Here is a 24,388-nt window from a genome sequence, read left to right as displayed (position 1 = left end):
ATGCTATCTTCGTGGCGTTCCAACAGAACAAGGTGAGTAATGCTCAACTAAGCCTCGATCACAGAGTAGTAACCAACTGACCTCGCAGGTACAGGTCGCACAACTCGCATCGCACTGCTCGTGCGCATAGCTTTTCCTTTGACTCGAAGCCTTCCTGAATCCTATGAGCTAAGCGAAGTCGAGAGCGACTGAAGGTCAATGCCATGGACCGCCACAGTTACATGATATTTTATTAATGCCAAGGTGTTCAGCCGGGCTGCGGGACCCCGTTCTGCCCGCCATCAACGGCAGTAGACAATCGGTTAGACAGCATCTGGTCGCAAAGCGAAGACTGGCCCCCAAGTACGAGCACGTCTATGATTCTAATGGTGGGTCGTTACTCTGGGATCGCTTCAGAATTGCACTGATATATCTGATATATGTAGTCTTGAGGAATCGATCATTCCGCGACAGATGTTGATGACGGCGTGCGCCCTAAGTCCGTGCACCACGGCTACATCCAAGGATGACAGCTATTATGCCACAACGTCTTCATCGCCGAGCAGAGAGCGCATCGCCCAATCCGGATTGTCCCAATGGACCTATCGTGCGCTCTCAGTTCCCGTTCACCTTCAAAGGGGTCAAAACTTACGAAATGATTAGCCTTCTCAATCTTCACAATCCGAATGTCCCTCAACTGCTCGTCCCGCTCCTTCGACTCTCTCAACTCCGCGCGTAGCATCCACATGCCATAGGCCACCTGCCACTCCGAGCGGCCGCCCCACACCCACCGTAGTTCGACGTCGCGCCACCTGCTCCCACTATCACCATGACCGAGTCGCAAGGCCCGACCACGCAGGATAGCAAACAAACCTGTCGGCAAGGCGCTGTACAGCAAGTTGGAGTCGGAGCCGCCGACCTCGCCGGGCGCCGCATGCATGCAGGCGGCGATGTCGTCCCGGCTGAGCGTGGAGAATGTTGGGGCCGGGCTGTCCAGGGGCGTCCGCTTCTCGTGTGTCTCTGGCGTGTCCCCGTGCGAGTAGTATCCGCTGACCCACCAGCAAAAGGCCCTGAGCTTCTCGTTGTCCGCCAGTGTAGAGTCGAACAACGGGTTGTATGGGTCTTCTGGGAGTGGATAGCCGGACAGGACGTATGCAACATCTGCAAATCGCGGTAAAAGTGAGTCTCTCTCAAGAAACTGGACCTTCAATAGAGGTGTCCTGACCGTAACAGACGACGCGTCGTACGTATGTCGACAGGTCCACATCATGCACGGGGAATGAGTCGACAAACGCCAGCAGCGCCTGCATCCATATCGCCGCGTAGGACCAGCCGGCGACGACGATCCCTCCAGCGCGACCGTCCTTGGTCCGGTTCGCAGGCGGAATCTTCTCCCGGCGCACGAGGTCCTCAAGCAAGTCATACACCTCCCTCGCGCGGTTCTCCATAAACGTCAGCCCGTTATCTTTCGCCGCTGCTATGTCCTCGGCGCTCGCGTCATGGGGAGGGGGGGCGATCAAGGCGCGCTCCTCTTCCGTGTACGGTGTGCTCCCGGGGTAGTCTCTCCTGTTCACGAGGATCAGGCGCGTGTTGTAAGTCTTTGCGAGGGGTATCAGTTTCGAGAATATGCCTATATAGCAGCAAGTCGTCAGGATGGGCGTAACAAGTGACAGTCTTCCAACCGCTGCACCTACCGCAATGCCACGCCCATCCGTGGAGCAGGACAAGGGTGGTATAGTCGGCGCTAGACCCAGGTGCGCCCGTGTCGTGCACGATGTGCAAGGTTGTGGCCGTCATCTCCGGGAAGTGACAGGTGAGTTTCGCCGAGGCTGAGACATCGTGCGTGCTATATGTACGGAGCTCTGATGCACGCCACCTGTAGAGTCGCTCACGATCCATGGCATTAGATACCACCACACAAACCTTCAAGCTGCGGATAGAGCACTAGTGGCTTCGCGACCGGTGGCAACTGCAGGAGAGACGCTGTCTAGTGAGGTTCCGCCTAGCCAGAACTAAATCCCGGTAAGCTCATGAACAGCGGCGCACTGTGCGCCGTCAGATGGCCGTTCACGCTCTCACTCGGACGAGCTCTGGCGTCCACTTCATTGTTCCTTCCCTCAACCACAAGACGACGTCTGTGTGAAAATGATGAGACTAGATCAAACAAGTTCAATAACACTCGTGATACAAAAAGCATACACAACACAAACCCAAGAAGGAAAAATTGACATGTTTCGCTTCAGGTAATCGTAGCTGCGCTAGCATCAAAGCCACAATGCCTCTACATGGTTCGCCCCTACCGCCACATTCAGCCTCAAACCACGGACGAGATTGGAGTAATGGACATACCCTCGTCATCGTCCAGCGGTATCGGGGACGCGTTCGCGCAGACGGCTAGCATAGCCAGAGCTAGTACGATGTACACGTAGCACGGCAAACCTGGCATGACGGTGATTTGGAATGAGTACAGATTCCACGTCGGGCTATCACTTTAGAGTGGACATAATCGCTACCATGAGCGAGAGCACACGAGAGTCGGAAGCATACGATTACGCACCAGCGATAGCCCCGATGTTTATTGGTTGATTGAGTATTCGAGAGGGTGGACAACGGAACCGACGCTCTTAAGTACTTGCCGTCGGCCACTGTGTACTGGGAACACGGTTCCGCCCTCGATGGGACGACGTCGTCAGGGCGGTACCGTACATGCCTTTCCAGGACTGCGCAACCATATGCACCCCGTACCTCTGGTAGCAATGAGCACGATTGGCAGCATGACTAGACTCAAGTTGGCTCGGCCAATACAGGGGTACCGGTTAGCTGTGCGGAATATCTATGGTTCCTGGTAAGGCATCCGTCTCAGTAGTCCCGTTCCTGGACTGGCCCAATTGTGAGTAAGCCTACAGTGTGGCGCATTCCAGAGACGCCAACGCACCTAGGTTATTCTGAGCACTTGGGGAGCCTCATTGGTCGACGATACGGCCAGCCGCAGAGCCATGCGCAGCGTAGGTTCCCTGTAACGGCAGCAAGGAACGTTATTGGTTGTCCTCCGTTTATGCGATTGGTCCAGTCACAATGCGACTCGGATACCGTAGCGGGGAAGTTAGCTGCGCGCATAGTAATGTAACAGGCAGCACGCGCTTACCGCTGTTGTACCGCTCCGGCCCCGTACTGCGCACGTTGAGAGTTTATGATATAGATCGCAGGCGTCTATGGAAACGCCACAAAGGCCTTGCATGCTTGTTCGGGGTGCACAGGAAATCCATCATCGCAGTCAATGCCGACTGCTCTACCTGAGCCTATTGGAAGCTATGCTCGCTATTGCTCTCGAGGACGGCGTGAGTATGGAATGGAAGATCCGAAGACAACGGTCGTCTCGGGCATCTGGCCAGTAGCTGGGAGTATCTCAGGTGGAAGCAATAGTAGCAGTAGAGTTTCCGGGCATGTGAGTCACAGATGACCGTTCCAGGGACTCCCAATCAATACGAAAGAGTACAGAATCTGAGAACTTGCCGTAAGGCTCACATTGTGGTGAGTGTTGTAGGTGGTTGCCTCCATTGCCTTGGAGAAACTGATCCCGAGACGACCTGAGCTCTCGGTTAGAGGCACTTTCAGCTTGACGGCGAGTGCGCGTACCGGGACCGAAGCATTCCCCGTATATCTGTACTTGTCCGCAGAAGCCCCTTGCGGGTAGGCATATGCGAGTATAGGGGGTCATAGCCCCAAGCTCATAGTCTGATGATTGCACGCGGGAGAGCTGACACATTGAAAGTAGAGCGGAAGAGCCCTGCTGTCACCATTCCAGCCCCCGCACAATCCACAATATGCTGTCGAAACGCGCTGTCGAAAACACAATCATCGTCGTTGCCCTCATCGTCCTCGTCATGAACGCGGCGTTCAAGCTAGCCGCACAAACGATTGTCAGGCGTGCGGAGGAACAGGGCCGCGCGCCCCAGCACCGTACGTGCCTTGTAATCTGCAAAGCTATGACATGTTAAAGCTGTCTGGCACGCAGCGCTCTGGCACGTCGAGAGAAAGGAGGTAGTCCTCGAGCTGGATAGCTGGACACGGTACACTCTCCACTCGGATGCGCAATGGGCATCCCTCTTTCCTGACGGTGGCATCATTCATCTCGGACCGACACGCGCACCGTATACGGTCTCCATGATGCACCAGCTCCGTTGCCTCGACTTCGTGCGCGAACAGCTCGCAAAACCCGTCCCCGATCGCGACCCCGAGCCAACGAGGCATTGTCTCAACTACCTCAGGCAGATGGTGACGTGTCGCGGGGACCTCCATTTCGACTTGTACCAATATGCGCACAAAGTCAACGCAGTGCACCCCCACGCAGTCAGGAGATGCAAGGATTGGCGTGTGGTGTATGAGAAGGTATGGGAGAACCAGCGAGAGCACCATACATGGGTGGGGGAAGGGGGAATCTAATATAGGAACAATAGAAGAACGACTTGAGCAGCGAGTGCATAGCAAATTTGGTCTTCAAATGTTGAGAAAGTTTGTATATGCGCACTCACCATTCCACGGACATTCGTGTCCATATAATGCCAAGTCGGAGTATCCTTCGTGCGAGGGGGCTACGTAGCCTTCGCAGGTCCGTTCGAGCACTCTGAGTTTCCGATCAAAAGCAAGAGGAACTTCGGGTTTCAAAGCGAGACAATAGTGAATGTCATACACGAGTTGTGATGTAATTCTGTACAGACTGAAAGACGGTGGAGGAATCCAAGGAGGAGGGAGGCGGAAACCGCCCAAAATGGCAACTTTGGCGCCGTTAGTGCCGACTTCAGCCTCCAAGCGCCTATCGGAAGCTTCTTCCCCCTCAACGACAAAGTCCACAAGAAGCCAAGTTATGACGACGCCTCAATCCGTGTATGTGAAGTACGCAACATGAGCTAGACTATACTATATGTCTTATGCATCCCGACTGATCTCATGCCCTCCTTCGCATGAGAGCTGTGGAAGCATCCTCGCAATTCGAACCCTCAGCCGGATGCAATGAGCTTTGATGGTCTCTCAGTCACCTTGATTTCCACATGGACAGTCACTAGTGGGTACCTATATTGAGTATACATTCATGTCTCTCAGTAACATTTGTGAATTTGAACACAGCAGTTCTAGCCTCAATTACTAGTATGTCGCCTTATGCGGTTTGCAAAGTCCTATCGTAACTCCGGATGACTGGAAGTCTCAAGAAGACGGCATCTCCTTTTTTTGGATTTCAAGGTCTCCACGAGTTAACATAGATAAGGTCGCTGTCAGCATACAGGGTGCCATACACCCACACGAAGTGTGCTTGCCACATGCAGCCCTCGACTTCCACCCGACTATTCTAACACGTCCGACGAACTCGGAGAAGCGTGCTAGCCAAGTGCTCTAAGCCTCAGATTCGGGAAGATTGTGGGATGTTATATAACGTAAGTCTGTCTAAGGCTGCTCCTTAGCTGCCCGGAAGGCGGTTGTCAGTGCACTTCGCCTCTGTCCCTTCTCCGAGTCTTGCCACGAGACCACTGACAACGCAAGCACGGAAGATGACGGACCCCAACATCATCTTTCAGAACTCGTTCTACGTCGGCAACAACTTCAATGCCATCCTCTATGGTATGTCCGTCGCTCTTGTGCTTGATAGGTCACGCAGCCGATACCCTTCCCCTAGGCGTTGAGCTGATGTTATACTTTGGTGGCGTATGGCTCATCCTCAACGGCCATGGGCGGAACAAGAGGAGCGACACGCGCTTCCTGTTCCTCAGCACGGGTCTCCTTGTCATGATCACGATATACGTCGCCGTTCAAGCAGTCTTCGGTGAGGAGATGTGGATCGTGCATGCGAACTACCCTGGAGGCTCAGGTCAGTACCTTGCCGACAACGCTGCGGCATGGTACGAGACACTCGGTAGTGCAGCTACGGTTGTGCTCAACTTGATGAGCGATGCTCTCCTGGTAAGTGCTCATTATATGACGCGATTTCGTGGAAAATATTCAGCAAAACTTCCGTTTTGCTGCCGCTTGATCCCGCGTGCAGCCGTTGGATACCAGTTGACACCAGTTGTCGTGGTTTGCAGAGGTTTGCACAGAGTGGTAGACCGTTTGCAGACTCTTGCTGGCGCTTGCTATGCTTTGCAGTGCTAATCGCAGAATACCTGATAGGCGCCCACAGCTGCGCGTCTGTTTCGTGTCTTCCACTATGCACCCCCTTGCAAACACATACTCCCTGTTTGCTCTACATATGCAACCATGTGCAGCCCGCAAGCCGTAAACCTCAAAACTGTCAGCGCCTCCTGTTTCCCGTCCTCTCACCTAGCATTGCAACCACTTGATCCTACATTGCGACAATGTGCACACATTTGCAAAGTCCTTCTTCTAACCACTTCATGTGCGCTTGTAGCTGACCTTCGTTTGCAGTCACTTGCAGTCCATTGCACGGCGATCTATCGCCACCGCCTCCTTGGCACCTTACCAACCCTGTGCCCTGGCCCGACGGCAACGCTGCGCGACTGCTCCTCTATCGGTGCCCCGCGGCCGATTCCTCACGCTCAACCTCCCAAGTGCCGTCGCGTGTATAGTCAGCTGTAGACGTTGTCAGTCCAGCTATCCAAGCCCTCCAAGTTGGTGAGCATCTCGCGCGGTCGCTCCCCGCACTCCTCCATCCGTCTCCCTTCCGCCGCGCGGTCCTGCGTGCATCTCGCTCCTTCCAGCCCACCCTTGTCGCTCTCTCGCCTTCCGCCCCTCTGCACACCATCATCCCGGGCCATCTAGTACTACATCCCTCCGGCGCCGTCTCGCCCCATCCTTGCAGCTTTCACACTGTTTTCTTCGCTCCTTTCAGCCAACCCACCGTCGCTTCCTCTCCTGCGAGGCATGGACGCTCACCAACACTCCCGCGCTTTCATACAATTGAACAACATCCGCGCCTCTTATCAGAATGTCCTATCCCGAGTGAACGTCGCCTTACGCGCCTACGTTGGCGATCCCACCCGTCTCGCTGAAGTGCGGACACTGGCAACATCCCTCTATGCGTCTTCAGAACAGGTACGCCTACTATCTACCAGACAACCTTGCTCCTCCTCACCATACGCAGCACCAGCATGTTGTACCACCAGCAGAATATCGCACCCTCTGCGCCAACTTGCTGAGAATGATCTCTGACCTTGATGATGCCTGCCACAAGTCCATGGATCCCCCTGACCAACCCACGTTGCCCATCATCCAGACTATCCACACAGGCAAGCGTGGCCGGCCGCGCAAGCACATTGATCCCACCTTCCTCAGTCATGCTCTCACCCTTCGCGGCCCTGCACGTGTATCGAAAGTACTCAATTGCTCTGCTCGCCATGTCCGCAAGGAAGCCCTCCGTCACGGCCTTGTCACGCCCGCCCCTCCAGTCTTCCGTTCCGTACCCAACGACGACGGCACCACAACTCGCATCCATACCACCCAGACCGCCCCGGTGTCTACCCTCAGTGATCTCGAGCTGGATGCTATTCTCATGGACATACTCACCGCGTACCCGCAAATGGGCCATGTCATGTTGGTCGGCGCCCTGCTCGCGCGGGGTCATCATGTTCCTGAGTCCCGAGTACGCGCTGCTTGCGTGCGCATCCGCGGCGCTCCCCCTGACTTCGCCCGACGACGAATCATTCGCAAGAAGTACAAGGTGCCAGGACCTAACTCTCTTGTGCATCACGACGGTCAACATGGTGCGTCTTCAATCTGCTCGCGATCGCTCACACTCTGAGAACAATCTCTGTAGGTCTCATATGGTGGAAGTTCGTCATTCATTGCTTCATCGACGGCTTTTCGCGCTTCGTCACCGGCATCCGCGTCCACGCCAATAACCGTGCACAGACTGTCTTGGATTTGTTCCTGGAGACAGTTGCCTGTCACGGGTTGCCCAGTCGAGTACGTGGTGATCACGGCACGGAGAATCTGCGAGTCGCTGCATGGATGGAAGAAACCCACGGCCGCAATCGCGGTTCTTACATCTGGGGCAGGTTAGACATGTGTCGTCGTCGTCCTCTTCTACCTTGCTCATATAATCTCCCTCTCCAGGAGTGTGCACAACACACGCATCGAGCGATTGTGGTTCGACGTCACCCTGGGCTTCGGAGGGAAATGGAAGGCTTTTTTCCTGGAGCTAGAGTCCTATCACGGCCTCGACGTGGACCAGCCTCATCATATCTGGCTTATCCACCACCTCTTCCTTCACGCCATCAATGCTGATGCTCAAGAGTGGGCAGGGATCTGGAACGCCCATCGTCTTCATATCCGAGGTGAACACGCCGCTTCTCCACATGAGCTCTTTATGTTCGGCGTCGCGGAGCATGGCGCGCGCGGACTCTCGCACGTTGTTCACCCGCCTCCCGAGGAACCCGTGGACGATCTGGTCAACTATGGTGTAGATTGGGAGACTCTCGATAACCGTGTGCTCATGCGCCATCATGACGAGCACAACACCAATGATGGAGTGGCCGTCTCGGTAGACGGCCTCGCAGTGCCTGATCATCTGTCTGAGGTCACCTGCGATCCTCCCAGATGTCCGCTCTCCGCGGATGTGGTCCGCGTACTCAATCAACACCTCAGTTTTCACTTTGACCTCTCGTCTAGGGACATGCATGTACGTAGGGAGCTGTGGCGCTCAGCGTTGACTTTTTGTACCCCATACTTCCAGACATGATGTATATATTGGGCTCACGCTCACCATATGGTGGACCGTTCTTGATCAACGTCGGGGTGGCTGCAAACCTTTGTACGGTGATCACACTTCATGATCCAGTCCAGACGTGTACAACGTCTTCATCATGCCATACTCAAGGAGCTTGTCCACCATTTTCACTTGACTCGGATCCAGCTCCGCTGGTAAGTAGCCAGACTCGCCTTCAAGGGCGTCAGGTTTTTGTGCCAGACATGTACAAGCACAACGCTTCTAGTTATTGGGTAATGTTACTGTAACGGTAGGACCACTATCGCGACCAGTGTAACGTAGAACTACTATTCACACCAATACCAAAGTCCCCGTCAACTTCGCTATCTATTGGGGGCCATCATAAAACTCGGGAGAAACCGGCAGATTGAGACCTTTGGACAGATTATATCGCTCCATGATATCATCCGACCAACGCAGAAACGTTGAGCAAGGCTCCCACAACGCATCGTGCATCCCTGCAGGCAATGGTTCCACAGGCAGGTGGCGACGTGTGGGCAGAGCTGCGGGCCCGAAGAGCGCCTTCATGGACTCGTATGCACGATGCTCGAGTGACGGAACCAAGGACGATTGTCCTGCGTGTTGCCAAATATCCTTGTTCTGACCCAGCCAGGTATACACTGACTGGACCTTCTCTAGGCGCGATCGCACTGATCTATACGTGCTGGGACGCATGCCCAAAGTCACCATGACATCGTCAGGGTGAATGCGCACTTGCTGGCCACGCATTTCCGCCAACACAAAAGGTTCATCGCCCTTAGCAGTACTGATGCCCAGGTCTGCCAGAGCTCCGCCAATGCAACGCAAGCGCAACACGTCTCGGTATGCCACACCATAGGGGGGAGGCGTCCCACTCAGTGCCCGTGCCCTTGCGACGCGCTCGGGAAAGCGATGACAGATGTAGTCCACGATCAGAGGTTCTACTGATGGCAATGGCTTCATGGGAGCTTGCTTGCGCAGCGGTAGGTCCTCATCGTCGTCCTCCTCTTGAACCGCAGGAACGGGAGAAGAGCGATCCAAATCTACCAATCATTTCAGTGAGCACTGCTGCATATCCATCCCCCCGAACCACGAGGCACCAACCTAGATCGCTGACCGATTCTTCATCAGAGAGCGTTGTGTGTGCCGCTGGCCGCTCTGAGCTTGGAGCCGACCTGGCACTTCGCGGATGCTCATATTGTCCGCCCCTAGCGAGCCCCGCAATGTCGGAAGCAGCAACGTCGCCAGACATCCCTGTCACAGAGCCGGGCCCTGGTCTCTGGTTAAGTTTGAGCTGAATACGTAAAGATATCAGTATTAACCCGCCCAAGGTCGGCACACTACAATCATCTCCAGGCACCTTACATACCTGTACTTGAACAGCTTGGTGATGAACCAGCGCCAGATCTGCAGGCGCGTCCCGCCGCTGTGGTCGGTGGTCTTGCATGTACGCACGCACTCGCGCGGCAACAACAGCCGGCTTCCAAGGCACGCTTGACGGAGCGAAGAGCAATCTGTTACAAAGCGAAGATATAGCAGTTTCCTTCCTAACATGCCATAGTATGGCTTACCCGTTGTGATGAAACACGTTTCCCTCTGCGCCAAAGGATACATCTTCGTCAACCTGTGCGTACACACGTCAGAGTCTGATTCGCGTGTACTAGGCTCATGATCACGAACACACCTGAGCACTGTCTTGCGTGTGGCCTGCTGATGGTATGCAGTCTTGCGACTCTTCCCAGCCTGAACGGTATCCCACCGCCGCGTCGCGGGCCCCCTCACGTATGTCGACATCAGCAGATAGCCTCGGAGCAGCGAGACTGGACACTTGGCAAACAGAAGACGAGAGTGAGATGGTGGACGTCACTCAATGCACTAAGGGTCGGTGACGCACCATGCAAGTCAGGACTGGTGCCCACCCTCTGTGATATGGCGTCCACGCCGCTTGAACTGTCACTGGTTCCGTCCCTCTCCAAGTAGGAACGGGCAAGGCAGACGGAGGCCACTGCAGAACAGCGGTTAGCAGGCAGGCATTGGTGTGTAGCTACTCATTTTGGAGGACATACCTGGCTCTTGAGCAGCGCCCTGAGGTGACGGTGCTGATACGCAAACAGACCGAACACTCTCCTCATCGGTGACTTCCTGTCTAGTCACTGTGTCATCTAGTGCCGCGATCCACGATGAGCTATATTAGAGATCATGAAATTTTTGCGGCAACGCACCAACAGTTACTGCAGCTCGGGGCCGGCGACGAGCGGGTGGCAGAGGAGGCGGGTCGTTTGGATCCCTTCCAGTGAGTCGTGCCCAACGTTGGTACCTCGCCTCACGCTGGCTTGTCAAGGCGATTTCTGAGATGTTTTCAGTGCCTTCCCTGTGCCCATTCTGTTCGCTCGAGTCTTCAACGTTTATTGTGTCATCGTGCGCGGCCGGTTGCTCGCTTGTGGCCAATGGAAGAACAGTGGGTGTAGGTTGGGACATCCGCCACGAGGTTCGTGGGAGCAGTCTGCTATGGCGACTCTCTGAGATGCAGAGAGTCCGCGGCAAACCGAGAAAGAAGTTGCAATGGAGTTGAAGAGAAGAGAACGTCGCGCGCGCGACAGGGGACCAAGGCAGCCTGATACCGGCGCTCTAGCGCGCATTCGTTCAGAGCCTTGAAAGAAATCACACTCGTTATCCAGGGAGCACAGGTCTCTAACGCCGTTATGTCAACACTGTGTCAACCAAATCGGTCGAAACACTGCTGCCGAAGCTGGGGGAGGGCAAACCTCTCCCCATCCCTCTGATGGCCGTCTCTTACACACCGAACGCCAGCGAAGGCCTCAGGAGCGCAACCAAGGGTTCCATATTCATACCTACGTATGGTGATACAAACGTCCGAAAACTATCCCAGCACATTAACGAAGGACTTAACTACCTCTACATCGCAGCGCAAGCGGCATTCCTTTGATCGCCAGATGAGTCTGCGCCATTCCCCCCTTCCCTAGACCCACACCTCAAAGCCGCCCCCAAAGACGTCGGGGAGCCGGTGGGATGCGGGTCCCGCAGTGCTTCAGTTTGAGTGGCGGTTTCGGCGGATGGGGTCACCCGTCGTCGTTTGCGTGGGGCAAAGGAAGAGGTAGGAGGTGTGGACGACGAAGGCGTTGACGACAGATGGGGGCTTATGAGCCCCTGGCCTCGGGCGGCATGAGGACTCCCAGAGGCTGTCGGGGGAGTATGCAAGTGGAGAGGGGCGTACAGCGATTCCAACTGCCCTCCCTGTCCCGACAACAGATCCACCAGCAATCCCTTGAGTGCGGTCAAATCGTCCTCCATTGATCCCATACGAGCGTTCATCCTCTCCTCCGCGTGGTCCAGGCGTGCGTCAAAATGAACGCGGGTATGGTGGAGAGCGTCTGGTGGTAGTGTGGCATGTTCACCTAGGTAAACCACGCGCTCCACAACCACACGGCTCTGATCAAGCAGGGTTGACAAAGTGCGGTCAATGTTCCGGAGGACCTGCGGAACCTCGAGGTCATCGGAACTGGCTGCTGTACCTAACGCAATCTGTGATTCAGTCTGCTTCTCTTCTCAGACGACGCCGTGCGGCAAACTTACCAGTTCGGTAGGAACATCCTAGGCGTTGCGCATTGCAGCGCACACAGCCGATGGTTCGTCGGTTCTGTGAGCATTCGTCGGGCACGCCGGCCTGTGCGCATTGTACGCATGGTGCTTTAGGACGTGGTCGAGGCGCGGAGGAACTATTGACGACATGATGAGCAGTTCCGGTGTTTGGAGCTTCGGGGTGGTGTCGTTTCCGCGATGAAGAGGTAGCGCTGTTCGAGGTCTCTGATGGTAACCCGTGCTCAGAACAGCCTGTCCCAGATGCCCGCGATACCAAGGCAAGATGAGCAGGTTGAAGGGTGAACATTTGCGGCTCAGGAGAGGAGCTAGGGGATAACTGAGAGGGATCCATGATGACAGTAACAGAGTTCGCTCGCAGACGCCCAAGAGTAAAGACAGAGATAATCAGGCCCCTGGGTTTATTATATCATGAAGTACTAACCGTGGGAACCACCCCGGGCAAGTATGGATGCCACTAGCAACCGATCTTTCTCAATGCTGTTGCCCATGCGAATAATGCGCGTCGAAGCCTCAGGCGCATTGCACACAGTATGCAATATCATTTTAGCAACGTAGAGCTACAACTGAGCTGCAGGTTCACTTGAGATGGCCTCATCTTTGCCGAAAGCATGCTCGCAGCACACGACAGGTGCCGGCACGTCTTAGAGGCGACATTCATCATTATATTCGCTACCCAATTGGTATTACGCAATGTCCATCGTCTTTCTCTATGATACAGTACGAGTCCGGGAATGCAGGATGGCGGTGGCATGATAGCAAGACATGGCCGACATGGAGGGAGCAGCAACAGGACGTACCTGTATAAAACATCTTGGATCTGCACTGTCAGCTTCGTAGTACTCAGGTTTATCACACGACGTACCTAAAGCTGGGTTACTGTGATGCCGTAGTGGTCTTGTAGCCAGTTGTTGCTCGCCAGTTCCAGTGCATCCCTCAACTTACCAGCCCGGGCTGACTGCTTCAGACGCTGCTTCCACTGGCCCGTCGAGTACGGCTGCTCTTCCCCAGCGCGTATTTTCGACAGCCTGGTCACGAACCATATCTCATCCCATGGGGTCCAAGTACCAAGGTTGAATTGGCTCCCTGCCCAGCTGTTTCGCTTTGGCCACCACGATAGGTCTTCGAATTGGCCTTGATCTGCGAGGTATCTTAGTATGCCTTTGCACTGTCCGGGTAATGCAACATTCTCTTACTGATTACAACCTTGTAAACACCACATATCACATCCAGCTCATCCTGGGAGAGCTTGTCATCATAGTAGTCGTCGCCGCGCGGAGGACGGAAACGAGTGGCGTACTCGTAGACATCTGAAGATGGGCCAGTAGCAGCCTCGTCGAGTAGACGGGGACCTAACGCCTCCAACGCCAGTCGCCACACTATGCCTCCCACACTGAGTGCGGCCCGAGCCTTACCACCACGCAGAATGTAGCGAACATGCTCCTCGTACACCCCGTAGTCATAACGCGTGTACTTGACGCCCCTCGGTCGCCATCCGAGTACAGTGCGCACATCTGGACGAGACCATACGTCCTGCCGACGCTGAGGACAAAAGATGGTGTTGAAAGGCATGCCTCGGTTGGCCAGATATAACACGGCCGCCATGCGATTCTGCACAATATGCTGTCGGTAGAGCTCAAGCAGTGCAACACCGCTCTTGAGTACGAGTTCCCATGCGCAGTCGCGATCGGCCGGGGTGTTGTAGCGTACGCGATACCACAGGTATCCGTTGAGCTGAGTTTGGGAGAGTTCCATGTAGGGGTGGACATAGCCGGCGCGGAGAACATACTGCGGGTTGTATTCGGCGAGATCCCAAAGCATGTCGTGGGATGTTGGTGTAGTGGTGTCTCGCAGTAAACGTTCAACAAAGCCTGATAACGCCAACGTGATCGGAGCACCTGCCGGTATGTCTGGTCCCAGGAAACCAGTCATCTTCTGCAAGGCGAAGCTCTCGTATGCCTCGTACAGGATGTCAGTGTCCTGGACAACCTCCGGCGTGAGCCCATACCGCTTCCGGAATGCATCCTCGCTGCTGGCCGCGTAGGGCGCGAACCCCACATCATCCGAGTCATAGTACTCCTGTAAGTCGCTCTGGAAAGAACGCGCCACCGCCGCGAACGTCGGCGCAGAGACAGGCGCCACCACTGCTGACAATGAGTGCGGGCAGGAGGGAAGAGTGTCGGGCTCGGGCATGGCATCGGGGGAAGTCGGGGGGTGAGGAACACCTCCAGCGCCTTCCTGTGCGGGGCCATAGCTGATTTGGCTGGCGATATCATCATAGGGATCGTCGTAGTCTTCGTCCTGTAGTTGTTCTTCTCCAGGGGCTAGTTTGGCGCAGATGTCCCACTCATTGGCCCAAGGGTCGTAGTGTTTCTGGGCGTCCGAGTACATACTCCAGACCTCGCCAGCCGCGATATGTCCGACCAACCTCCGATACTCTAGAGCAAACCAGTCGTTCGGAACGTTCATGTCGATGTCCCCAACCGTGGTCCAGAGGTAGATGGTTGTACCAGACTTCTTGGTTGGGCGGGCAAAAGTCGCAGCCACCTCTCGACGAGCGTTGATTACCTGCATCCGGGAGGGGGACGCCTCCGCCTGCAAAGTCACGTGCTTGTGAGCCCGTCGCGCTATGAAGTCCTCGAATGACTCGCCGGGCAGCTGTCCCGGACCGTGAGGGATGTTGGGCGTGTCCGGCGGGGCGGGGGCAGAGTGACGAACTGGTATCGTGGACCACCTGACAAAGTCCTCCTCCCAGCCTGGGCGCCGTGGAGGTACGTCTACAATTTTGAGGGGATCGGGAACGTACTCCTTCAGGAACGGATGATGCACGAGGATGTCGTCTAGTTCGTCCATCCGCCACGGGATGTACACAGGGACGTTCGCGCGAACCATGACAGGTATATGGCCAACCCAGCGTGTCCCGTTGCCAGTAGAGCGGGGGTTGATGTACGCCCCGACTCGTGTACCCAGAGAGAAATCCACGATGGACGAGTGGTGCAGCATGTCCAACCATGCTTTGTCGATGTCGGTGCTCAGCAGCCGGAAGAGCCAGAGGGGAATAGCGTCTTGTGCGTTCGGGTTGTTGAGGGCAACCGCCATAGAGCAACGCGCGATCAAGGCTCGGAATGCGTCCATAGCTTTTGCGCAGGCACGTCGGGCGAGATGAGAGGTGGCGTGCGTGTTTCGGTAGCCATATGTCATCGGATCCGGCCAGAACGGATCGAGCGGGAACTGAGCCTCCGGCTTCCCATGGACTTGGGCCAGCAGGAACGTACTGACCGCCACGAGGATGTCCTCCAATCTTCTCCATGCGTTCCGGATGTCCGGCGCCAGGAAGTAGTACTTTCCTTGAGCATCTTCCCCTTCCTCGATGGGGAGGTGCTTCGGATTCACCTGGAGACAGCCTAGTAGCGCGCTCTCGGCGTCGAAATTGCGGAGTACGTAGGCAAGCTCCGGACAACGCTCCGTCACCCATATCGCATGGCGAAGTTCGCGGCCGCGTAGACTGTATGCAGGGTCCGAGTTTGGGATACCCGGGAGTGAGTCTACCGTGCTCGCATTGATCGCGGTGTATACGACACCGTCCAGCCGGAAGTAAACCATGGGATGGGTTGCTCTATGATATACGTCAGTAGTCATAAGCATGATGTTTGAAATGTACTCACTCAGTCTCGGAGAGAGGGGGAAGGACGGGTGCAACGTTCATCCTGAGCGTTAGCGTCTAGTCTAGCGCAGCATGCTGTCATTAGCTGCTGGGCATGTATCGCGAGATAAATCACCAACGTACCACAGAGGCGTGCGGGTGTGCGGGTGCGGGTGTGCGGGTGTGCGGGCCTGCCTGCGATCTAGTGTAAGTGGTGTGTGCGCCTCTGCCAGCACCGTGAAGGACGTACCGATCGCTGGCGATGGGTGCTAATCAAAATAACGATCTTATATGCGTTTGTGCGGAGGAGTAGCCCCACACAAGCGGCAGACGAGGAGAAGTACACTGAGAGGGTCGAGGCAGAGATGTGCGTCAAGATAAGCTGTCTTGAGTCCGGTTTGTGCGCAGGAGTAGCCGCACACAAACTGGGACAAGGTTTGAGTTGAGGTGAGGAGAGTGTCGGACACGTTGTGCGCAGGAGTAGCCACGCACAATGCAGATATGGTGTGTTCAATGGCGAAGAGGAAGCAGAGGATGTCTCGCGGACCGTGTAGCAACGCGAAGGCTTTCGTCCACCAATTCGGACGCGTTATTTGTGCGCATTTGTTTGGGGTCCCACGCCACACTGGCCCGTGCCGGGCCGACGCGTCTTGCTAGCTTCGACACCTCACGCAGTCGCTTGGGTTACCACGATGACTTCCTCTTGAACCTCTGGTTGTGCGTGGCTACTCCTGCGCACAAACATCCCCCTCGTTTGCGATAACCTCCACGCTCGTCTTCGGTTACCACCAAGACTTCCTCTCGAACCTCCGGTTGTGCGTGGCTACTCCTGTGCACAAACATCCCCCTCGTTTGCGAGCACTTTCACCCTCGTGTTATCACGCTCGATGGCGGCTTCCCCGAATACATCTTCTACCACCAGCGCAAGTACTACAAGGTCCACAATCTCACACACAACGACTCAACTCTACTGCAGTCTGCTGGATGCGCGCGATTCATGGCCTTGACAAGCTCAACCATCCGGTCGGCGTTGACGTCGTCCTGCTCCGCGCTGGCCCCACCGGACTTATCCTTTCGACGAGTACATCGAGCTCGACAGGCAGAACCCGGATGCTCCGTGGGAGCAGTTGAACAAAAACAACCTGTACGGCTTTGACATCATCATTGAGGTCGAGAAGGTCGCTCAGAACAGCATCAACTACGTCCGCCTCGATGTATTGTCCGACCTCCTCGTTCATTCCCACTCAGCTAGGTAGCACAGGGCATGTATTACGTACCATAAGGCCCGGCCTTCAGGCGCAATAAACGACCAGTTGTATCTATCCATCTATCTAACTACGTCCGCCGCGGCAGTACGATCATGATCTACAGCGTTTACGAGGACAAGGCATGGCCTCAGTCCTCGGACTGATTGCGACCATCACGTAAGTACTTTAGGTCGCAGGTTTGGGTACTGCTGAAGGACAGGGACCCTGCCCCTGCCCCATGCTTTACTGACCTCCTCTCCAGCCGCCGCAGCGGTGACTCTGAGCTTTCCTCGGCGAGTTTCTAACCATTTCACAGATTTGTCAGGCAATATATACGCAACACTGCCACAGCATACATATGTACATACCCTCTTCCCAGTCTGCATTCAACCACGTCCATCATGCCCGCATCTCATCAACGATTCCGTGCACGCACCGTTCCTCCTACACCCAGGCTAGCAATCCAAGCCATCCTGCGTGGGGACCATGGTATTCGTCCTTGGTGGATTAGCTCGAGAACGTCCAGGTACCGTACTGCTCCTCACTGCTTGCCCTCACCAGCGCACTATCTCATGCCTCAATGAACGCTGACCGTGTCCACCGGCAGGCGCATCCGTCGCTTTCTCCACATCCACTCCCAGGAGAACGCCATGTTCTCGCTCTCTCGCCTTCCCCTGTCTGCATGTCACTGGCCACCCTCGCCCAACGCCATCCTCAGCTTTGGCGAGCAGGCAGTTACCGTAGTAGTAGTTGGCACAGTGGTGCATCTCCAGTCCGACTCATGCCATGGAACTGTCTTGGCGGCGCACAACCGCCTGGGCCTCGAGCTTGCGCGCAACCTGGACTATCCGCTCTACGCCGAGGTGCTACGCCGGTGGGCCGTGATGGGTGAGTGAACCTTCCTCTGGCTCCGAGACGACAAAGGACTAACATATGTCAGAACCGCGCATATCGTTGAATTTTGAGGCATGGGCGTTTGGCTCCGAGGCCCCAGAACCCTCTCATGTAATTGCCACACTTTTCTATGAGGTCCTTCGGAGTTTATGGCTGACTACTGCGATTCATACATACAGCACCCCCACATCGTGCCCGACATATACCTATCTACCGACACCATAGGTTACCAGTCCGAGAGCATCATGTTTGCAGACCTGCGGCTACATGACGTAATTAAGCTGGAGGCCTACATAGCTCGGGGCGTATGTGGCAGGGTGTTCTTTCATATGAAGCGCGTGGATGTCCTGCAGCGTTCACCTTCCTAAAAACCCTTCTAGAAGCGATCAAGTCCGGTGTCGTTCTTTTCACATGTATAGAATACAATTGAATGGGATACGGTGTCCATTGGCATGCGTCATGTATGGCTAGTCAGGAACCCCTCCCTTGCTCAGTCCACCCAGACCCTGGATATACTTTACTTCGGTCTTTGGTGAGCATTTTTCTCTGACTAGACGCTCAGATATACAACATTAGACACTGCTTCAAACGTACACACCACTGTACCCCCAAACATACAGCAACTAGCGACCAGGATGACATCCAGCATGGGCGGGGGACTCATTGTTGGCCTTCAAGCACCCCCGCCAACTTCACTCCATACCAGCCCAAGTGCCCCGGGCTTCCACGTTACATATAACAATGTCTACCTGTTTATTAATAACGTGCGCCTGTCTTCATACGCTACAACACATTTTCTCTAAGGGACCGGGCTGTAGTGACAGACTTCGGCGCGTACGGACGCTTGCGTAGACCATGCTGCTCTCTCCCTCTGACTGTACACAGGGAGAGAATCATCGTCTAACTAACGCGAAGCTTGCCTGTAGGGCATCATGTACGTTGCAGATGATGACTATAAGGACCTAAGTACAAGTCCTCCAACGGCAATCACATTTCTTCAACGGCGAGTGCTTCAAAGCTTCCATATGAGTAGCAGATCGCCCGAACACACAGCATGTACTACCATGACATATCGTACAGTCGCATGCAGGAACATTGGAAACAACAAGCGGAGCTGCTACAACTACATCTGAGAGAGACGACGAAGCCTTGTGCGTATGCAGTTTGCTGTTCTTGAACAGCCGCTTCCACTGATCGATGTCGAACTCGGCCGTGCCCCCAGTGACGCTCGATACCATCCCGCTCAGCGACGCCCCGTTCTCGCAATGGAACTCCAGCCGACATGGCGGGAAGCAATAGGGGAGGAGTAAGTGCAGAGCCGGGTGCAATTTGGTATGCGGCGAGACCTCAAACGTCCCGGTCTGCGGCTGGCAAAGGTCCTGCTTGAGAAGAATCGTCGCGGTCGCGTGCAAGGGCTACAGGCATGGGTCAGTATTGTCGTGTCATACAGCGTCAACACGGACTGACGTTTGGACTGCTTTGCCTTTTGGGCGGCCACGCTCCGACGGCTGGGGTGGCCAGCAAACCCCGGACGGGGGCCACTCCGAGTGCACGACATCATCGGTAAGCGTTTACGAGGCTTGGTCTCGTGCGCCGTGCGGGGAGACGACTTGGTGCGTGGCGGGGCCACCACAGGGGCCTTCGTGAGTAGAGCCGGCGGAACAGACGAGTTGGAAGCGCGCACGGCTATCTGTTCCATGTACGCATCCCACCGGCGGGGGGGGGGTATGGAGCTTGGAGGCCTTTCCTCCTCGGGTTCAATCTTGATTTGGACGTCGTCTTCGCCGCCCACAGGCTTACAATCCTCCTCTAGTCAGTGTCAACGTGTCAGTTCAGGGTGACGCAGCAACGGACGAAGGCCTGCAACTTACTGTGCGGGTGATGTGTGTCCTCCGCGGGCTCCTCGCGAGGTGGCAGGTCAGAGCGCTGCATGGATGGAGACAAACTATGGCACTTAGTACCTGGATGTGAGGTGGGGTGCGTACAAATACGCTTGCCAATAGGGCGCAGGTGCCCTTGATGTTCAGGGACAGACAATGCCGCAGCACACCGCTCCGCCGTGATTCAAATGAAAGGCGCGGAGTTACGCGCATGCCATCTTTTTGACAGAAGTCCCCTTGGACTTCGGTTAGGTCTCCGCGAGGATTGCCACTTCGGGACGCGGAGCGTGTTCACCAATGGCAAGAGGTTGGAGGTCGGGGGCTTATTGAGCTAGTGAAGAAGACCACATGGCAGCCTTCACTCGGTGAAGGCGTAAAGATGTCAGAATGCGTGCAGCTGCTCGGCCCTAGTCTCGCGGCAGCTGCGACGGTTCACTTGGGGGCCTCATCCCCTTACTGTCCATATGTTGTCATCGATCGTATGAACCAACCCGATGGCATCGTGTAGGACTTCACGTACATTGCAGATGGCAACGACTATGAACACCTAAGTACATTCAAACGGCAGCCGGATTACCTCATCAGAGAGACCTTGAAAGGTTTCATATGAGTAACAGATCGCCCCAGCAGACAGCATGTACTACGATGCCATATCGTACAGTGGCATGCAGGCACAGTGGACATGAGAGGGGCAGTTGCTACAACTACATCTGAGAGAGACGACGATGCCTTGTGCGAATGCAGGCTGCTGTTCTTGAACAGCCACCTCGGCCGGGCCCCCTATCACGTTCGACACCGCGTCGCTCAGCGACGCGCCGTTCTCGCAATGGAACTGCAGGCGCCCACAGGAAAATCTGTGGCCGGCTGGAGTTCCAGTGGACAACGGCGCTGGCCCCTCAAGGTTTCCTCTACGTACGTCGGCATCTGGTGAAGCCACACACAGACAGTGTTAGCATCATCATTGCGGGTGGCCGGGTGCAAAGCGGGCACGGGCACTTACAATAAACGCAGCGGGCGATGCAGACGCAGCGGGTCGTGCTCACATAGATGTAGGACATATGGAACGTAAGCGTCTGGTTGCAGTCGACGGGGAGGGAAGTGGGGTGAGGAGCATATGGGATACGTACGCATGCTTGTCGGGGTTCGTCTCGTTCATTCGGATGACGCAGTGGCAGGGGCAGCTGGCCCCGAAGAGGCCCACGTGCAACAGCAGGTCAAGGTCCTCGTAGGTGGGGTTCGCGATCTGCTTGTCGACCAGCAGCCGGGCGGGCAGTTCCCGGACTTGTGGCCATCGCGTTGACTGTGGGGTGTTCAGCGTTAGGATGCGCTTTGGACGTGACAGGATACATGCAACACGTACTCGCGGAGGGCGTGCCCACCGACCGACGTCCCCGCCAGCGTTCATGCGGGAGGAGACAGGGAAGGAGGTGGTTGCATCTTTCCTGGGGCAAGTCCGTGACTTCTGGCGTGCGTGCGTGCGTGCGTGGGAGCGGGCGGGCGAGGGTGCGTGCGTAAGTGGTGAGTACGCCTGTGCGACCACCATGTAGGACGTACAAGTGGGTGTAATATTCTTGATAGCGTTTGGGCGGAGGAGGAGCCCGACACAAGCGGCATACGACCAATACTTCGCGGAGAAGGACGGGTGAGAGATGATCGATGAGCGTCGAGATGCGCTGTGCTGTCTCGAGTCCGGTTTGTGCGCAGGAGTAGCCACACACAAGCTGGCACAAGGTTTCCGTGCAGGTGAGGAGGGTGTCGGACACGTTGTGCGCAGGAGTAGCCGCACACAACGCAGATATGGCGTGTTCGATAACGAAGAGGGAGCAGAGGATGACTCGCGGACCGTCGAGCAACGCGAAGGCTCTTGGTCCACCAATTCGCAGCCAATATTTGTTCGTATTTGTCTGGTATTCCACGCCACAGCGGCCCGTCCCGGGCCGACGCGGCTTGCCCGGTTCGAGACCTCAAGCAGGCCTCCAGTGCGCTTGGGTTACCACGAAGAGTACTTCTCCATCCTCGGGTTGTGCGTGGCTACTCCTGCGCACAAACTTGACCACTTCTCGAAGACTTTCCAGACTTGTATTTGTGTGTGGCTACTCCCGTGCACAAATGGTTCTGCTTGGCGAAGCGGTGGTCTATCTCTCAGGCAGTAACTGTGGCAAACGCTGCACTGTGCTGCTTCACTAGCGACCCGACGCATATCTTACCTTCTGACCATCTGCATGCCGATGCTGTCACGCACAACGGCAATCCATTGACCACGGGTCATCGAGATTTCCACCTGTAGGATATCATGACCAATGTGTGCGCACGAACCTGTACATGAGGAGGACTATCATGACGTAGATACAAGTTCTTCAAACAGTAGCCTGAAGTCCTCATCGGCAAGGCCTTGAAAGTGATTCCGTTCGCTCTTGGGGATGCTGACTTTATGAACATCATTGCTGTAGACGTGTTAGTTTGTAGTATAATCGCCATCATACGGAATGGACATACAGATGGTTGAACACACCCATAAGCTCGTGGAATGGCCGCGACTGTCGAGGACATGACGACAGGGGACACCGGTAGCTATGTTTAGCCGTGGCTGCTGACAAGCCCTCAGGTTGCACATGCGTCTTGCGGCGCTTCTTCCTTTCTGCAGTATCGTGCCTAGCCCGAGCCGTCTCCCGACGACGTTTGTTGTTCTTCTCGCGTCTGGTCCCAGCGGTATTCTGCGGCCGCTCGCTTGCGTTGGCAGCGTGGAAGGATAACGACGCCCAAGCATCCCACAGCACAACGTCAAGCTGCAAGACATCGGGTAACTTGTCCCGACGAAAATCTTGAACAATCTTACGGCTTTCAAGGATACCCTCGATATTGAGAAAGTCGCAAGCAACCTTGATGCAAGCTTGGACATTGCTAACCTGCAGGTTATTCCACGTCAGTTACCCAGCCTACTGCAGAGTATGAAGTTGATACTTGGTGTGCGGCACCTGCCGGAATGAAGACCGCGTCTCCCGGGCGCTGTTCAATCTTGTATGGACGAACTCCGAGTGAGGCTAATTCAAACAGCATAGACTCGTCGACGAAGGTTTGCTGTGCGTGTATCGGGTCCTCAACCACCTCGCCAGCCCGCTGAAGGTCCATTGGGCTACGCTTGGAGCGCAAGTACGCGCGCAGCACTTTGAGATCGCTCCAGTCGAATATGTACCACTCTGCGCCGGTTGCGGATGGATCGTCACAGGATGTCCATGGCAGCATGTTGACGGCGCTGGCCACATCCAGATGAAGCCGGGTAGACCCTTCTCGGGCAGAGTCTGGCGTCGCTATGTATACTTTCGGACCTGGTAATGAGTAAGATGAGACAATTTTCATTTGAGATCGTGCCAGCGGAGGATGAAAGACCTACCAACGTCTGGACGCAAAGATGCAATACGTGGTGGAGGGATTCCATAGTGGGCAATAAGATTGCGAAAGCCATCGTACCGTGTGTACGACGGCATGGGTACTGCTTTCATAAAGGCGTCATAGTTTTGCTTGAAATCTTGCTCAAAGGAAGTTGAAGGAGGCCAGTCCTATGATAGTTACAGCATGTGTTAGTGATATCCAACAGGTAGGCTCACCTTAACCTTGACCGCGCAGCCCCGATCAGCATCACTTCTCATGAACTCTTGAAAAAAGCGATCGAGTGAAACTTTCTCTGAAGCAAAACCGCCGCTCTTGATCATCATCACAGTTTCGCTGCCGTGTGTGCGAACGAATGAGGCCGGGGTCCAGGATCCCTGCATGCGGTTGTGCGGACCGCGCACCACTATGGGTATGTTGAGATGCCACAATGAACGGAAGAGTAGGTCTTGGCCAGGTCGAATGACCGGTGCATGACGGTCCGTCTGAGCCATAAGGGCAAGTCTTGGGCTGTCCTGAGTGGTGGGAAGGCTGTGTTCGTGGGATGACCTCGAGACGAGTTCCACCTCGTCTAGAGCTGACTTTACTCGGCCGGCTGGCATCCTGCTGACCGGTCGAAAAGAGTGTGGTCCCTGAGGCAAACATGTGAGGTTCAACAATGCAAATGAACAAACTATGCGCTCACCTCAAGGCCGTGAACATCGCTGCAGTTGTGGCCCAGCTTGGCGCCATGCTCGGTACAGCAGTGGCGGCATATCTCGAATCTGCACCGTTCACAGAAGAACGAGCAAGATAGTATAGTAGTCGAGCAGTAGTCTGATAAGTTCCAATCAGCAAATGTTCTAAACCGGCTCCCGAACCACGCACCGCATAAGAGCCGGTATTCTGGGTCTGGCTGTCTGCGGATGAGGTCGGGTAGCGACTCGTGTTGGAGCATCTCCATAAGCATGGGACGCATGAACGCTGCTAGACCGGCCTGTCAACGTGAATAATCAGGTACTTAGTAGTAGCTACATCGTGCACCAACAGCTCACCTGCACTTCTTGGA

The 24,388-nt window shown here is 55.4% G+C and overlaps 3 protein-coding genes across 3 annotated transcripts in view; 2 read left to right on the top strand and 1 right to left on the bottom strand.

Annotated features, from left to right (window-relative positions):
- Positions 1-515: 515 nt before the first annotated feature.
- Positions 516-1,776, bottom strand: L226DRAFT_470866 (uncharacterized protein; the record flags this gene model as incomplete). Its single annotated transcript, XM_067676343.1, has 4 exons — positions 516-581; positions 632-1,140; positions 1,205-1,609; positions 1,674-1,776. The coding sequence occupies 4 exons, from the start codon at positions 1,774-1,776 to the stop codon at positions 516-518; spliced, it is 1,083 nt and encodes a 360-aa protein (XP_067530614.1).
- Positions 1,777-3,803: 2,027 nt separating this feature from the next.
- Positions 3,804-4,456, top strand: L226DRAFT_595629 (uncharacterized protein; the record flags this gene model as incomplete). The annotated part of the gene is made up of 2 exons (XM_067685634.1): positions 3,804-3,939; positions 3,980-4,456. The coding sequence occupies 2 exons, from the start codon at positions 3,804-3,806 to the stop codon at positions 4,420-4,422; spliced, it is 579 nt and encodes a 192-aa protein (XP_067530613.1). The 3' UTR covers positions 4,423-4,456.
- A 1,066-nt stretch (positions 4,457-5,522) lies between these two features.
- Positions 5,523-24,388, top strand: part of L226DRAFT_515038 (uncharacterized protein) — a gene marked incomplete at its 5' end in the record, with an annotated part of 39,335 nt that continues 20,469 nt past the window's right edge. Inside the window, 2 exons of the mRNA XM_067678433.1 lie at positions 5,523-5,592; positions 5,648-5,931. Of these exons, the coding sequence (XP_067530612.1) occupies positions 5,523-5,592; positions 5,648-5,931 (354 nt within the window). The remainder of the gene's footprint in view (positions 5,593-5,647; positions 5,932-24,388) is intronic.

Source organism: Lentinus tigrinus (assembly GCF_003813185.1).
Source record: "Lentinus tigrinus ALCF2SS1-7 unplaced genomic scaffold L226scaffold_41, whole genome shotgun sequence".
NCBI lineage: Eukaryota > Fungi > Basidiomycota > Agaricomycetes > Polyporales > Polyporaceae > Lentinus > Lentinus tigrinus.
The sequence above is the reverse complement of the archived record's forward strand: the minus strand, read 5'-3'. Positions and strand labels throughout refer to the sequence as shown.